Source organism: Ailuropoda melanoleuca, chromosome 15 (assembly GCF_002007445.2).
Source record: "Ailuropoda melanoleuca isolate Jingjing chromosome 15, ASM200744v2, whole genome shotgun sequence".
NCBI classification, from domain to species: domain Eukaryota; kingdom Metazoa; phylum Chordata; class Mammalia; order Carnivora; family Ursidae; genus Ailuropoda; species Ailuropoda melanoleuca.
Genome location: NC_048232.1, coordinates 70,901,006 through 70,916,325, shown reverse-complemented (window position 1 = coordinate 70,916,325; position 15,320 = coordinate 70,901,006). Strand labels below are relative to the sequence as shown.

Here is a 15,320-nt window from a genome sequence, read left to right as displayed (position 1 = left end):
AGCATAGGAAACAGCAATGAGTATAGCACATTTCATTTAATGCATGACTCTTTTCTTGTGGTCCATTTCATTATACTAGAGCTGACAGTCATAAGCAAAGAGGGTCTCTGTTCTGCCATAGTGTTGTTGTGAAGGTGGCTCTTTCTTTACAGAAGATCCTTACTCTTTACTTTTTATTTGGGCAAAAACCTAAGAGTCTTATTTGGTTTGTTGGTTTCCCAGACAGAAACATGGTTCATTTGTTTAACAAATGAGCTCCTACCCTGTGTCAGGTGCTGTTATACCTGCTGAGAATATAGCAGTGGACAAAACAGACAAAAGCCCTGAATGGTACTTACAGTGAGAGGAAATGGAAGCACAGAAGGAGGGAGTGGGAAGTTATACATATAGTAAGTAAACACAGACTGCAACCTGCATATTTATTAAGAGCCTTCACTCATAAAGGGAGTATACTTCAGATATTTGGAATGGTTGATGATGTGAAACCTTTATTCATAAATAGCTAATTGAGCCACTAATGGATTTGGGGATTTATACCTATTAACTCTTCACGCTTTGATGCCATTTGTTAGAGTTGACTTTGGAAGCTGCCATGAGACATGCCTTTTCCTTAACATTTATTGTTTTCAGACCCACTTACCCTATTATGAGTGTTCTTTCCTTTTGACATTATGTCAAGATACCTGTGGTTCTGTCAGAAACATTCCAGGTTATAAAACGTGAATACTTTTCCCTTAGAACAGAAGGCATAAAGTTCTGGGCTCAGAATTTTTTAGGGTCTGGTTTTCTTGATTTTATAAGGTAATGTTCTTTAAGTTCTGCCACAGTGTTTAGGTTCCTGACTCTTCCTTCCCTCTGTTGGTGTCATTTAACAATTTGGAGGTGAAGGAATGGAGATGGGGAGGCAGTGGAGGGGGAAAGCAGTGTTTGGGGAGTTCTTATTTAGTTCCTGTCTTGACCATGTTTTTTAATACCCTGCTCCACCCCCATCATTCCTTTTAACTTGTTTCTTTCCATAAATGTTTCACTGTTTTAAGATACACTGTGTGACCTTTGTTAAGTATGATGGTAATATGAATGACATTTCTTTTTTTTCATATTTTCCTAAGTTTTTTTATGGTACTTGGAAATATAGTGTACACAGCTAGATTAGGGTTGAATTATTTATCTTTGTTTATTTAAAAATAGATATTCCTCCTTTCTCTAAGGAAGAGGAATTGAAAAAATTTGACATACAACACTGTAAATTTACGGTATACAATGTGTTACTTTAAATACATTTATGTATTGTAATATGATTGCCATTATAGCAATATTTATCATATTACATAATATAGTACAGTATTATTTATATTCATTATACTGTGCATTAGATCTCTCTGGCTTACTTAGTACTCATTGCAAAGTTCGCGTTTTTAAAACCTCAGTCTTGGGGCACCTGGGTGGCACAGCGGTTAAGCGTCTGCCTTCAGCCCAGGGCATGATCCCGGCATTATGGGGTCGAGCCCCACATCAGGCTCCTCTGCTATGAGCCTGCTTCTTCCTCTCCCACTCCCCCTGCTTGTGTTCCCTCTCTCACTGGCTGTCTCTATCTCTGTCAAATAAATAAATAAAATCTTTAAAAAAAAATAAATATAAAAAAAATAAAACCTCAGTCTTATTCCCCAACTCCCATCCCCTGGTAAATACCATTTTACTTTGTTTTTTATAAGTTTGACTTTTTTGGATTCCACATGTGAGTGATATACAGTATTTGTCTTTCTGTGTCTGACTTATCTCACTTAGTGTGATGTGCTAAGCAAAAGATCGATCTATGTTGTAGCAAATGATAGGATATCCTCCTTTCTCATGGCTGAATAATATTCCATTGTGTGTGTGTGTGTGTGTGTGTGTGTGTGTATATATATATATATATATATATATATATAATATATATATATATATGAGAGACATCTTTTTTATCTGTTTATCTGTTGATGGGCATAGGTTGTTACCGTATCTTGGCTATCGGGAATAATGCTGTAGTAAACATGGGAGTGCAGATATCACTTCGAAATCCTGTTTTCATTTCCTTTGGGTATATATTCAGAAGTAGAATTGCTGGAATGTATGGTAGATTTATTTGTAATTTTTTGAGGAACCTCTTATTGTTTTCCATAGTGGTTGGACCAATTTACATCCCCCCCCAGTATTGTACAAGGGTTCCATTTTCTTTACAGCCAATGTTTATTTAGCTTCTTGGCTTCCAAGCTATTGGTTCTAGAATTAGACATGTGTGTCTGAACTTTGTTAGCTGAAATTCTTATGCAGGAAGAATGACATTCTTTTTTTTTTTTTTCTTTAAAGATTTTTATTTATTTGTCAGAGCACACAAACGGGGAGCAGCAGGCAGAGGGAGAAGCAGGCCCCCCCTCTGAGCAGGGAGCCCAATGCGGGATTTGATCCCAGGACTCTGGGGTCATAACCCGAGCCAAAGGCAGCCGCTTCTCTGAGCTCCCCAGGTGTCCCAAGAATGACATTCTTGAATCTACTTATATGATTCCAGCTAAATTGTTTTTAAAGGAAAGAAGGTTCATGACACATCTGTGTTCTCCAGTCAGGTTTGTTCTTTGCCTGCTGCAGCTGCTCACCAATGCTGATTGCTTTTGGTGCATCTGTTGGTGGATGGGTGTGTGCTGCCAAAGAATGCCAATCCGAGTAGTGGTTGACCCTTCAGCAAACTATCTTTGGGTGGTATGGAGTGTGGTATATGCAGGTAGACCTAGGGTGGGGTGATAACTTGATTTGGACAAGGAGCACCAACAGGCTCTGTGCGCAATGATACTCCCTTCTACTGTTCATTCAGCCGGCTGGAGATTTTTTGGATTCCCAGACTTGTCTTCATGGAGGCTAGCACCTCCTCAGAGGGTCAAGCTAATTATCCATAACATTCATTGCAGGTCATTTCCATGATGCCAACATGTGCAGTCAACTTCAGGGATTAGAACTTCTGGTTTTTGGAGGTTAGAGAGAAAATGAGAAAAGGGAAGAAGGGAAGGGGGGGATCAGCATTTGAAGCTAATTCTTCAAGTGACTGTCTTTCTGTAGGTTCCTCTTCCTGGTTTTATTATGAATGCCTTGAGAATGAAGTTTCCTGTTACTGGATTCCCAGTCAATTTAGAGTGTGAGCTTTTAGTAAATGTCTGCTGTATGCCAGGGACTGTGCTAAAGATCACTGAGTGAATGAAGCATCTAATAAGTTTTGGGCATGATCTCTTCCAAGTAAGTGTTTATACAAAGTGTTGTAAGAACACCTGGGCTTTAGGTGTACTGGCTCAAGAAAGGTTTTGGAGAATAGAAGGCATTTGAGCTGGGCCCTGAACAGAGCAGCCATCCTCCCAGCAGAGAAGGGAGTGGGAAAGACCATTCCAACAAGAGGGAACAGCCGGAGGAAAGGGCTGGAGGGTTGCAAGTCAATGGTTTCCAGAAAACCAAGGCAGCTCTTCCTGGAAGACAGCAACCAGGCAGGGTTTTTGCTGGTGCTGATTGGGAAGAGAGACAGGCCAGATTGAGAAAGATCTTCTGGTAAGAAGCCTGGACTTTATCCTGGAGGCAAGGGGCGTCCTTAGGAGGAGCGCTTGATCTGTTTCTAGGGAACATAGTAGGTGAAGGTACGGTGGTAGAGATTAAGCAAGAGGAGGCTGGGCATAAAACCAGTTCAGCCACTGCAGCCATAGTCCAGCAAGATGTTCAGGTTCAACAACTGTCTTGGCAGTGGTGCCAGTAATGAGAATGGTTCCAGAAACATCTGCGAGAAATAGCATGACCCTGTGACTTATTAGCTCTTGGGGAGAAGGAAGGAAAAATGAAAGGGGAAGTGGATGTTACTAGCGAAGATGGAAGTGATGGCTTTAACTACATTTGGAGCCTCAGTAGGAGAAGCAAGTTTTTTGGGAAGGAAACTCAGAGGTCAGTTTGGGGTGTGTTGTTAGAGGTGCTTTGTAGCATGTGGGAGAAAAGGGTTATTAGACACTGGGCTTCAGGACCTGAACTGGCTAGACTGTTTTGCCTTCTCAGGGTCCTCCAGGTGGCCTTGGCCTAGGCCTGTGGCCTCCGAGCCACCCACTGCTCAGTTCTGCCCTGGAGACCCTGCCTGGATATGGGCAACCCAGGACAGATACTGCCTGTCACCTGTGTACCCCTAGTGATTACTGCAGGGCCTGGCACTTAGGGGGCCACTCAAGAAATGCTTATGGAAGGCATGAGCAAGAAGAAAGGCTGTGACTGAACATACCTGCTATGTACCGTGTCCTGGAATATAAAAGCAGTGTTTGAGTGATTATTCTAAGAAGTCATTTTGGTTTTTGGTACCATGGTCACATATATACTACAATTGTGCATTTATCATTCTGTTTAGGGCAAAACTAGAATCCCCTCACCCTCCAGGAGGGGAAGTGGGGGGGTTGAAAATAGTTTCGTTTGCAAAATAATAGATTTGAATTCATAAACACTTTTTTGTGGACTATAGTCTTACAAATCAAACAGTCTTCTGTTGAAAGCTTTCTAGTTTGATCTGATTAATAACCCTTTAATTCACAGAATTGCTGTGCATGATGGACACAGAATTCACCTTTTGAGATATCACATTATCCATTGGTCTTTATTTTTAGCTCAATCTAAATCATTCTGTATTTTCAGACATTTTCATTCATAATGGGGTTTTCATTTTTTTAATATTTTTGTTTTTGTTTACTTCTTTAACATATGTTAGAGCACGTGGAAAAATCTTCCCAAAGCCCTCAAGTACATTCTCACATTTGGTTTAATTCAGTACTACTGGTTGCTCAGTGGCTGTGCAAAAGAAAGAGAGGACATGGGCTTGTCCTCAAGCTACTTAGAATCACGTTTTGGAGGCATTATGTGTCATGTAAAGTATTCAAGTAGCAAAATAAGATAGTATGAGTTAACAAGGAGAGTACAGACCTCCAAGTTGGCATTTAGAGGCAGGAAAGGTCTGTGTGGATCAGAGAACTTTCCAAAGAGGAAGAGGCTGCACAGATCTTGGAAGGCTGAGCAGGGTGTTTGCTCCAGCAGGGACAGTGCGAGTGGGATGGGAACAGCATATTGTCCTACCTGAACTTTGTCACCTCAAACCTCTGTTTAGAGCACATTCAAGGTAACAGTAAATTGTAGTAATAACTGTATTAATGCCCCTTTTAGTGACTTCCCTGAAACTATCTTATGCACCTGCTCTTTTAAAGTATGGTACCCTTTGTTTTGGTTTTATTCCTAAAATAGACACTTCTGTAGATTAAAGCAATTCTGGAACTGATTGAAGTTTTAGAAAACTGAAGTTTTCTTGAGTTGTCAGATTACTAATGAGTTTTTCAGTTGTATTAGTGGGCAGGTTTTTTCCCTAACCGTATGCTACCATGTATAGGTGTATCAGTCCATTATTCTAGATAATGCTTTAGTAACAAATACCCCAAAATCTCTGGCTTTAAAGTAGCATACCTGTATTTCTCAGTCATGTTACCTGTCTGTCGTGGGCCCGCAGTGAGTGGATGTAGAAGTTGTTCTCTCTTTGAGAAACTTAAAATTTAGATAAACTTATAATTTCAGGTAAGAAGCTATATATGGAAGCAGCTGCCCAAGCTAATCCAGCCTGATTCAGCACTTACTACACCCACTTTTCCTTACCACCTCCTGTCGCTCATCCTGCAGAAGGTGTCCAGGATTAGGGTGCCACCTAGTGGCTAGCAGAAGATACTTCTCCCCACCCATTTCACCGCTTAAAACGTGGTTGATTATGGTGGCAGAAAAGCTTTTTCAATGTATAAAGATTCCCTTAAGCTCTTTACTTTTCATCTCTCTAGTCAGGAAAATGTATGTGAAATTTCAAAATAGTTTTCCAGAAGAAAAGCAGTTTGATAGAAGAGATTAAGATAAGGGTATTTGCCCAATAGAACTTATTTTATTTAAGATTTTATTTATTTGACAGAGAGAGAGACAGCAAGAGAGGGAACACAAGCAGGGGGAGTGGGAGAGAGAGAATTAGGCTTCCCACTGAGCAGGGAGCCCGTTGTGGGACTCGATCCTAGGACCCTGGGATCATGACCTGAGCTGAAGGCAGACACTTAACGAATGAGCCACCCAGGAACCCTTGCCCAGTAAAATTTGAATTAGAGTACTAAAGTACTATATTTATAAAAATTTAGTGATTTTTGTATTTCAGGGAGCCCTCAGAGATGCTGTGGGAGCCAGTATGGGAGGGAGGGATGGAGCAGGGGAGGCTGGGTTGGGCAGTGAGACTCAGTAGATAGCCAGATAGAAGAATATCGGCCCTGCCTTCCACCTGTCTCCCCACATACTGAGGCAGGATGACAGCAGTAGTGAGATCTGACCTTCGGTGAGTGCTCATGCTCATTATATGCCAGGCGCTGTCAGGATGAAATAATGAGGAAGACAGTACACACCTGTGCATGTATGCACCCATACACCCAGATGCAGTTTGTGGTAAGAAGGGGAAAAATATATATGAAACTCAAGCTTGAACCTCTAATTTTTGGCATAAACTCAGGAAACTTTGAAAGATATGCTAAATATAGTCAGGTAGCATATACAAGAGCTTAGAATGAGCCCATGATAATTTGCATTTGCTCTGCATTATAAGTTAAGAAACTGGCCCTGTTAGGAGAGTCAGTTCGGCAGAAGGGGTTTGCTGTCCTAGATTAGAAGTTTTCAGTCCTCTCCCCCACCTTTTTAAGCTATGAAAGCCTCTTTTCATAAGAAATTGAATGATACAGCGTTAGAACATGAAACAGATCTGGTGGTGGTGGGAAGGTTCGCAGAACATGTTGATGTTTGTGATCATCTTAGACTGATGATTTCTTTGAAAACTTTGCCCCAAAAGGTGCTTTTCCTATGGGAGCTGTTCAGGCAGCCTTGTCAAAGATACTCCTGTTAGATGTGGGGCACGAGAACCGTTTGGAGGCCCTGCTAGCAGGCTTGCTTTTTACCAGTCCCACCAATGTTACATTGCGGGGTTTCCCCCAGTATAAGCAACTTGGTAATTCTGTAGAACAAAGGTCACAATTGGTGACCAGTTATGTTTTGTTTGAAAGCAGGACAATTGAAAACATTTGAGTCAGCACTGAAAAGAGGGAGATTTCATAGAGCATCTGGGGATTCTGGCCTCTTAGGAGATCTGGCTGCAGTTGTTGATATTGAGTAGTGGCTTTTGGATGAGGCCTGACATGTCCCATTTGCCACAACTCCACCATTCCCTCTGTCATATACCTGGGTTCTTCCATTCATTTGGGAACTGTTTACATCTTCTTTTGGTGATCATAGCCTTACCAGTTCATAATCTATATAGAGAGCGATAATTAATCTTTAAACATACATAATATTTAAGTATGTATTATACATTATACACATTTAAAGATTAATGATCAGACTGGGAATTTAGAGGTGTCTCTTCTTTGAGGCTCAATTTTTCTACATGTAACCCTTTTGTTTTTTTACAGTTACAGTTATATTCAGAGGCCAGTGTAGCACTTCTAAAACTGAATAACCCCAAAGATTTCCAAGAACTGAATAAGCAGACTAAGAAGAACATGACCATTGATGGAAAAGAACTGACTATAAGTCCTGCATATTTATTATGGGACCTGAGTGCCATTAGCCAGGTAAGAGATGCAGAGATTCTTTCTAAACCCCGATCAAGGGTTTAGATTTTTAAGGATTTATAAGTCATCATATTAGATGGAAGAGGACTTACAGAAAGATGAGTTGATTGGAACTTTTCTAATTTTCCAGTCATTGCCACTGGTTAATATTAACTGAAGTGACCAGGAACCTTCTCTCTAAAAAAGTACAAAAGAAATGTTGGGTATTTATGTTGTTTTAAATATGCTGAGTGTTTTGCATTTTTTGTAATGTTCAAATGTAGGACTTGGTCTTTAGATGTCTTCCAGAGCACCCTGAGAGCAGATCGGACAGAGGGGACAGCCAGGAGGAAAGGTGTGACTTATGTGGACTATTTTACATTTTCATGTGTGAAATGTTCTTCCCAGTCTAAGCAGGACGAAGATGTTTCCGCCAGCCGTTTTGAAGATAATGAAGAACTGAGATATTCACTACGATCCATTGAGAGGCATGCTCCATGGGTTCGGAATATTTTCATTGTCACCAATGGGCAGATTCCATCTTGGCTGAACCTTGATAATCCTCGAGTGACAATAGTCACACACCAGGTCCATGACTTTCCATGTATCACAAGGCTGTGGTTTCCTTTTCTGCCCTTCATCTATCCCTCATTTCACTCCCCTTTCCCTCACCCCTCACCACCTCCACCCACTTTGATTTGATTCTTCTACTCATCTTCCTTCCTTCCTTACAGAAACAAAATGAAATAATTCTCATCCACCCTCTTTCTCTCTTGCCTTTGTTGTTGTTCGCTTAAAAGGATGTTTTTCGAAATTTGAGCCACTTGCCTACCTTTAGTTCACCTGCTATTGAAAGTCACATTCATCGCATTGAAGGGCTGTCCCAGAAGTTTATTTACCTGAACGATGATGTCATGTTTGGGAAGGATGTCTGGCCAGATGATTTTTATAGTCACTCCAAAGGTCAGAAGGTGAGTGCCTAAGAGGAAGGGATGCCTAGCTTAGAAGTCACTTAGAAGTTAGATAAAAAAGTATACATACTACTATATATACAGTTTTGGTCAAATAAGCATTTTTGAGTGCTAAACACAGGAGAGTTAACAATTTAGGAGGACGAAAACTGCTCCTTAGTAGTTTTTTGCTTCCCTACATTGTCAGACACCCAGAACCCACCTTCTATATTTTCTACTATGACAGTAGCGGAGAAAGCAAAATCACTATGAGACACAAAATCGTGGTTAGGACATTGGCAAAATGGCCAAGATAAAAAGTGAGCTCAACTTTCTGCTTATAGACATGAATGAAATTTCATGGAAGGCAGCAGTCTCACTGTGGCTTTGAGAGGCATGATGGAGAAGTGGTTATGAGCACAGACCTAGCAGCCAACGGTTGAGGATGGTCCTAGGCAGTGATTTGATGTGTGTTTCCTGTCTGCATACTGGGGAAGCTGTGAATATCCCTGTGGCCTTGTTAAAAGGATTTAGTGAAAAATTGGAGAATTACCACCATAAACTTTTAAGTTACATAACCCTGCAACTGGAAATGCCAATTGCACAAAGCTACTTTTCCTCTTGCTGTTTATGCCACCCCAGTGTGTTCATTCTCTCCTTCCCCTATTCAGTTGCCTCCTCTGTGTTTGTAGGGCTGCCAGGGTGAGCTTTGGCTTGACAGGGGAGGCACACAAATCAGTAACTAGGGACAGTGATTTCTGTGCCAGCTAGGTGTGCCCTCGGTGGGAAGGCATGGGGGCCCAGGAAGTTAAAATTAGACAGGGCTAGAGAAGAATTCCCATCTGAATCGAAGTGAACTTTGAAGAACAAGTAAGATTTAACTAGATGAAGAAAGACTTTCCAAATAGATGGAGCATGCAGAGGCATGGAGTGTATTTTTTTTTAATGAATTTAATTTAAAAAGTTACCATGTACTATGTCACTCATTTTGAAAGCAGGCGAGTTCACAACTTAGAACACTGTGCTAATAATTTATCACAGGACCTTATGCACAGAGATAAGGATTTTGAGAGTTCATCTGCTGTTTTTCTCAGCTGTGAGACAAGATTATGGGTAAATACATTCAGGAATTAATGACAGTTGTCACAGAAAAGCAGTGAATGTGTGGTATACTTTCTACCTGCTTTGGCACGCTTTTGTACTTACCTTTAAGTCTGATGTGTTGCTGTTCTTTTTCAAAATAGATTATAAACTAATCTGTGGGTTGAGTCCTTGTCTGCTTTCCTTCAGTAAAGAAAAAGAGTAAATGTGCTCAGTAAGAATCATTGACAGAGCAGGACTCTGTAAACTGCTGTAGTAAACCATGTAAAATATGCCACGTGGATGCAGCCAGCCCGAGGAGAATTGTAACCTTTACTGGAGGCTCAGTTTCTTTCTTTTTTTAAAAGGAATCCTAATTTGAGATTAAAAAGTGTCCATTTTATTTTCTTTCTGGCTCTGTCATAGGTTTATCTGACATGGCCTGTGCCCAACTGTGCTGAGGGCTGCCCGGGTTCCTGGATTAAAGATGGCTACTGTGACAAGGCTTGTAATAATTCAGCCTGTGATTGGGATGGCGGTGACTGCACTGGTAAGGATGTGCTCACAAGTAATTTATTCATATTTATGGACTTTTTTTTTTCATTCTTAATCATCACTGAATATGTACACTGACTTAAACATTCTTCAGGTATGAAAACAATACATACAGTAATTCATAGATTCTGGAGGTAATGACTAGCGTCCCCATGTAGCTCAGTTCTTTCATATTCTCCCTTGTTGAGGACATATTCCCAGGCTGGCCCTGCACTTGAAAATGCCTTTTATTATTTAAAATATGAAAATCAGGAATATCTTTAATTATGCAGACTCAAGAGCAAGAATCACTCTAACTGGTTCTTCTGGGAGCTCACGGCTGGTAGCTTTCAGCAGCAGCTTGCTGTCCATGAGTAAAGAGAAATAAAGATCTTATCTCTTCAGCATCTTCTCTCTTACATACATGGTTATATCTGCATTTGTTGATAATAGCATGTTTTTACATTTTTTGATTGCCTTTCAGTTTATAAAGCATTTAAATTTATAAAGCATTATCCACTTGAATTTCTTAGTCACCTAAGGAGGAGACAGTATGTGCAAAGATACCATCATCCCCATTTTCCATATACAGAAACAGATTTGAAAAAGTGCAGAGTATTAGAAGAAACAAAGCTTTAAGTTATGTTCTGTCTGATGCACTTTTGAAAAGTGTAAGCCTCAGTGAGAGAACACACATGCCAAGAAGATCCATGCAGTCCAGTGACCTCAGCCTCTAATAGAACATTAACATTTGATGATGAGGTTGGCACCCCACATTAGGACATGTTTTGGCAGTTCTAACAGTCAGTCTTCAGAATAATCCTTTCCAGTTTCCCTGCTGCTCCACACACACTGCCACATGCCCCTGTGGGCAAGTTTGTACTTCAGGGCTGCACAGCTAATAAGTGCTAAGGCCTGGTCATCCCATGCCCAGTCCCCTGTCAAGTGATGTTCCCTTTTCAGTTTTGTTTTCTTCTTAAGGTACATGAAATTTTCTGCTAAAGAATGGGGTGAACCTTTTCCGACTGAAATGCAGGCATCAATCTTGACAGCACTACTGAGAAAGAAGGAACTATCCTTTTTCTAAGATGATAAGCACAGCAAGATTCTGTCTTCCTCTTCCCTCTACAGGTAACAGTGGTGGGAGTCGCTATGCTGCAGTTGGCGGGGGTACTGGCAGTATTGGAATTGGACAGCCCTGGCAGTTTGGCGGAGGACTAAATAGCGTCTCTTACTGTAATCAAGGATGTGCGAATTCCTGGCTTGCTGATAAGTTCTGTGACCAAGCTTGCAATGTCTTGTCCTGTGGATTTGATGCTGGTGACTGTGGGCAAGGTATACTTATCATGTAAAAAGATGTTTAGAATAAGGGGATCAAAATCCTTGATAAGTAGAGGGAGGTTTGTATTGTTACTTAAAGTAATTATTCTCTATGAATCCATCGCCCATCCTTGCATCCAGACTAGCTGTAAGTGAAAAGAAAGGACACAAATCATTAAAAAGCAGTAGACACTAGGGCTGCATCTTTTCTGCTCCAGTTACTGCTCCAGTCTGACTTATTTTGTACTGAGCAGATATACCTTCGTAAAAATATGTGGCAAAGGTTTAATTTAGAAACAACAAAAAGAGACCAATGATACACTAAGTAAGAATGGTTTGAAAGCTGTATGTTGTTGATAGCTTGTCTCTGGAGGTCATTTTGGCAGAAGGCTGTATTTTTTCAAACGGAGGCAAAGATGAGAGCTCATCAGTGGAATCTGCCATATCTCTGTAGTGAGTTAGATTCAGCATTCCATGTTGATAACAGTGATTGCTTCAGATAATAAAATCAGCCCCATGCCAGCAGCTCTTGTGTTAGAATGTTTGATTTTTCTGAAGTCAATTTAAAGTCATTCTTAGAAAGTGAAAACTCAAACCCTAAGAATTAAATGAGAAGGAGGGGAAAATGCCTCGTTTTTAAAGTCACGTTTGTGTTTTTTCCTCTAGATCATTTTCATGAATTGTATAAAGTAACTCTTCTTCCAAACCAGACTCACTATGTTATTCCAAAAGGTGAATGCCTGCCTTATTTCAGCTTTGCAGAAATAGCCAAAAGAGGAATCGAAGGCGCCTATAGTGACAACCCAATAATTCGACATGCTTCTATTGCCAATAAGTGGAAGACCATCCACCTCATAATGCACAATGGCATGAACGCGACCACAATACATTTTAATCTCACATTTCAAAATACCAATGATGAAGAGTTCAAAATCCAGATAACAGTAGAAGTTGACACAAGAGAGGAACCCAAAGTGAATTCTACGACCCAGAAGTCTTACCAAAATTTGGTTAGCCCCACAACACTTCTTCCAGAGGCGGAAATACTGTTTGAGGATATTCCTGAAGAAAAACGCTTTCCAAAGTCCAAGAGACATGATGTTAACACAACAGGAAGATTCCAAGTGGAGGTGAAAATTCCCCTGGTAAATATTTCACTCCTTCCCAAAGAGGCCCAGTTGAGTCTCAGTAACTTGGATTTGCAACTAGAACGTGGAGACATCACTGTGAAAGGATACAACCTTTCTAAGTCAGCCTTGCTGAGATCATTTCTGAGGAACTTACCAGATGCTGAAGTAAAAATAAATCAAGCTCTAGTAACAGATGAAAGAAATGACAGTGTAGAGGCCCCACTGGAAAAACAGGTTCACAAAAGCATCTTGCCGAATAGCTTGGGAACATCTGAAAGATTACAGAGGTCGACTTTTCCAGCAGTGACAATGAAAGTGAATGGTCACTACCAGAGTCAGAATCCACCCCCGGACTTAGAAATCGAAGGAAAATTTAAATCTGAAATTTTGACACAAAAAGTAAGAGATGAAAGTGTGTCAGCAGAAAAACTCTCATCTCGGATTGTTCCACTGGAAAAGCAGATTATAAAAGAAAAGAAAATCACAGGGAAAGAACAAGAGAAAAACAGAATGGAAGAAAATGCGAACAACTACATAAATGTTAATGAAGTACTACCTGCAAGAAAACTGCAGCATTATACAGACAGTTACCTGGGCTTTTTGCCATGGGAGAAAAATAAGTATTTCCAAGATCTTCTTGATGTAAGTTAACATCCAGCTTTATTCCTTCCCATGCGCAGGAAAAATAGATAACCTTGTAAGTGATAATTATATAATAATCAGGTACCATTTATTCAGGACTTCTTGTGTCAGTCATTAAACTAAATGCTTTTTCTTACATGGTTTCATTGTTCCAGTACCCCTAACAATAAAAATACCTTATAAGGTTATCTACTGTCATGGTCCCCATGTCACAGTTCAAGAAACAGCCTTAATGTGAATGAGTAGGGGAGTTAGCCAGAGGCATGCCCCAAGTAAGCAGTAGAACAGGGATGGTATCTTATCTTCACTTGGTATATGGTGATTTCAAAAAATACTTTTGCATATGCTGTACGAGTCAGATCGGATTATTTTTCCAGTTTTACTGATGAAAAAAAACCCTAAGGTGCAAATAAATTAATTAGCTTCCAGTGTGAGCCAAGCCTCAAGGTTCAAGTGCTCACCCTCCTGTACTGCAGTCTCCATGGTGCCGTGGTGTCATCTGTACATCTGCCAAGTGCTATCACTGTGTTCACTACAGGGGAATGCAAGACTATTAGAACACAGCTCATGGAGACTCAAAAGGGCAAGCTGGGAGGACAGACTTGTGGGTAAATAACTGTAGCAACATGACAGGTGTCTCCTGAGGTATGGGCAAGGAGTCCAAAAGGAAAATTCCTTAACTTTGCCTAGGGGTACTGGGGAAGTCATCCATGAGGAAGTATCCTGTGAGCTGACTTTTGAAGGGTGTGTGGGAGTTGACAGACCAAGAAAAACGCTGTGGTCAAGGCTGGATCATGAACAGAGCACGGCCATGAACAGGTGTCAGGCTGGGAAAAAAGAGGCTGAAGAGGGGAACTTAGTACCTCATTGTCTTCAGAAAGTATCTTATCCTTGATACAGTAGTTGTTTTACTGATTGTTGAGTGAGGGACTGCAAAGTTCTTGCCTTTGATGATTTCCTCACTTCCCCCTTTCATTACTTACTTTAAATTATGACAGTATTATGGACTAGTGGTAAAAATTGCAAGTAATACAAAAAATATACAGTAAAAAAGGGAAAGCTCTCCCTCCTTCCTTCCTTCATATTCCTACTTGATATAATCACTATGAATAGTTTGGTGGGTATTTTCCAGTATTTTTATATAGATATGCGAACATACAAATTATATAAATATGTGTTTTGCAACAGTGAAATACATACTGCTCTGCAGTTGCCTCTTGATCTAGTAGTATGAGAGCAAACCCATGCTAGTATCGTTGTGTTTTTTAAGAGCTGTGTTTGTTTTGCAATTACAAATAGTGTTGCAATAAATATTCTTGTACATATAGCTTACTCTTGAGGAAGTTTTTACTTCTGTAGGTAGAATTGCTAGGTTAAAGTTAAATTTAACTCTGTCCTTCTAGAATGCCGTACCACTTCATACTTCCACAGTGTACATGAGTGCTTGTTTCTCCACAGACTAACCAACAATAGTTAGTCTCAATCTGCATTTTTTCACCAGATTGAGAAGCAAAAATATTTCGTCTTTGTAAAGTGTGTTCATATATTCTGCTAATATTCTTTGCCCATTCATTCAGTTTTGCCTCTTACTCGTTTTGACAGGGTTCTTTACATTTTATAATATTAACACCATTACATGGTGAAACAGTCCTTTTTTTTTTTTTTTTTGGTCCTTCTGTTCAGAACTCAAGTGCTTACTCCTTTGATGTCACCAGTAGAAATAACTTGATATTGAAAGTGCTATCAAATTAATTAATTATTTATTTTTATTTGTGTGGGGCCTGAACTTACAACCCGGAGATCAAGACCTGAGCCAAGATCAAGAGTCAGATGTTCAACCAACTGAGCCACCCAGGCGCCCCTCTATCAAACTTATTTTTAAACAAATTTTCTAAATATTGCATTGAATTGGCTATGAAATTTCATGCTCGGTGACTAGTCCTTGAAGAATACCCTATAAATAGACCTCCATCACACAATTGTTGTTCACAAGCCAATACTGGTGATACTTTCAG

The 15,320-nt window shown here is 40.2% G+C and overlaps 1 protein-coding gene across 1 annotated transcript in view; it reads left to right on the top strand.

The window, feature by feature from the left end:
* The window catches only part of GNPTAB (N-acetylglucosamine-1-phosphate transferase subunits alpha and beta), a 66,739-nt gene that overhangs the window by 37,074 nt on the left and 14,345 nt on the right, over positions 1–15,320 (top strand). Inside the window, exons 8-13 of the mRNA XM_034644297.1 lie at positions 7,509–7,670; positions 8,058–8,237; positions 8,450–8,620; positions 10,106–10,229; positions 11,345–11,548; positions 12,200–13,305. Of these exons, the coding sequence (XP_034500188.1) occupies positions 7,509–7,670; positions 8,058–8,237; positions 8,450–8,620; positions 10,106–10,229; positions 11,345–11,548; positions 12,200–13,305 (1,947 nt within the window). The remainder of the gene's footprint in view (positions 1–7,508; positions 7,671–8,057; positions 8,238–8,449; positions 8,621–10,105; positions 10,230–11,344; positions 11,549–12,199; positions 13,306–15,320) is intronic.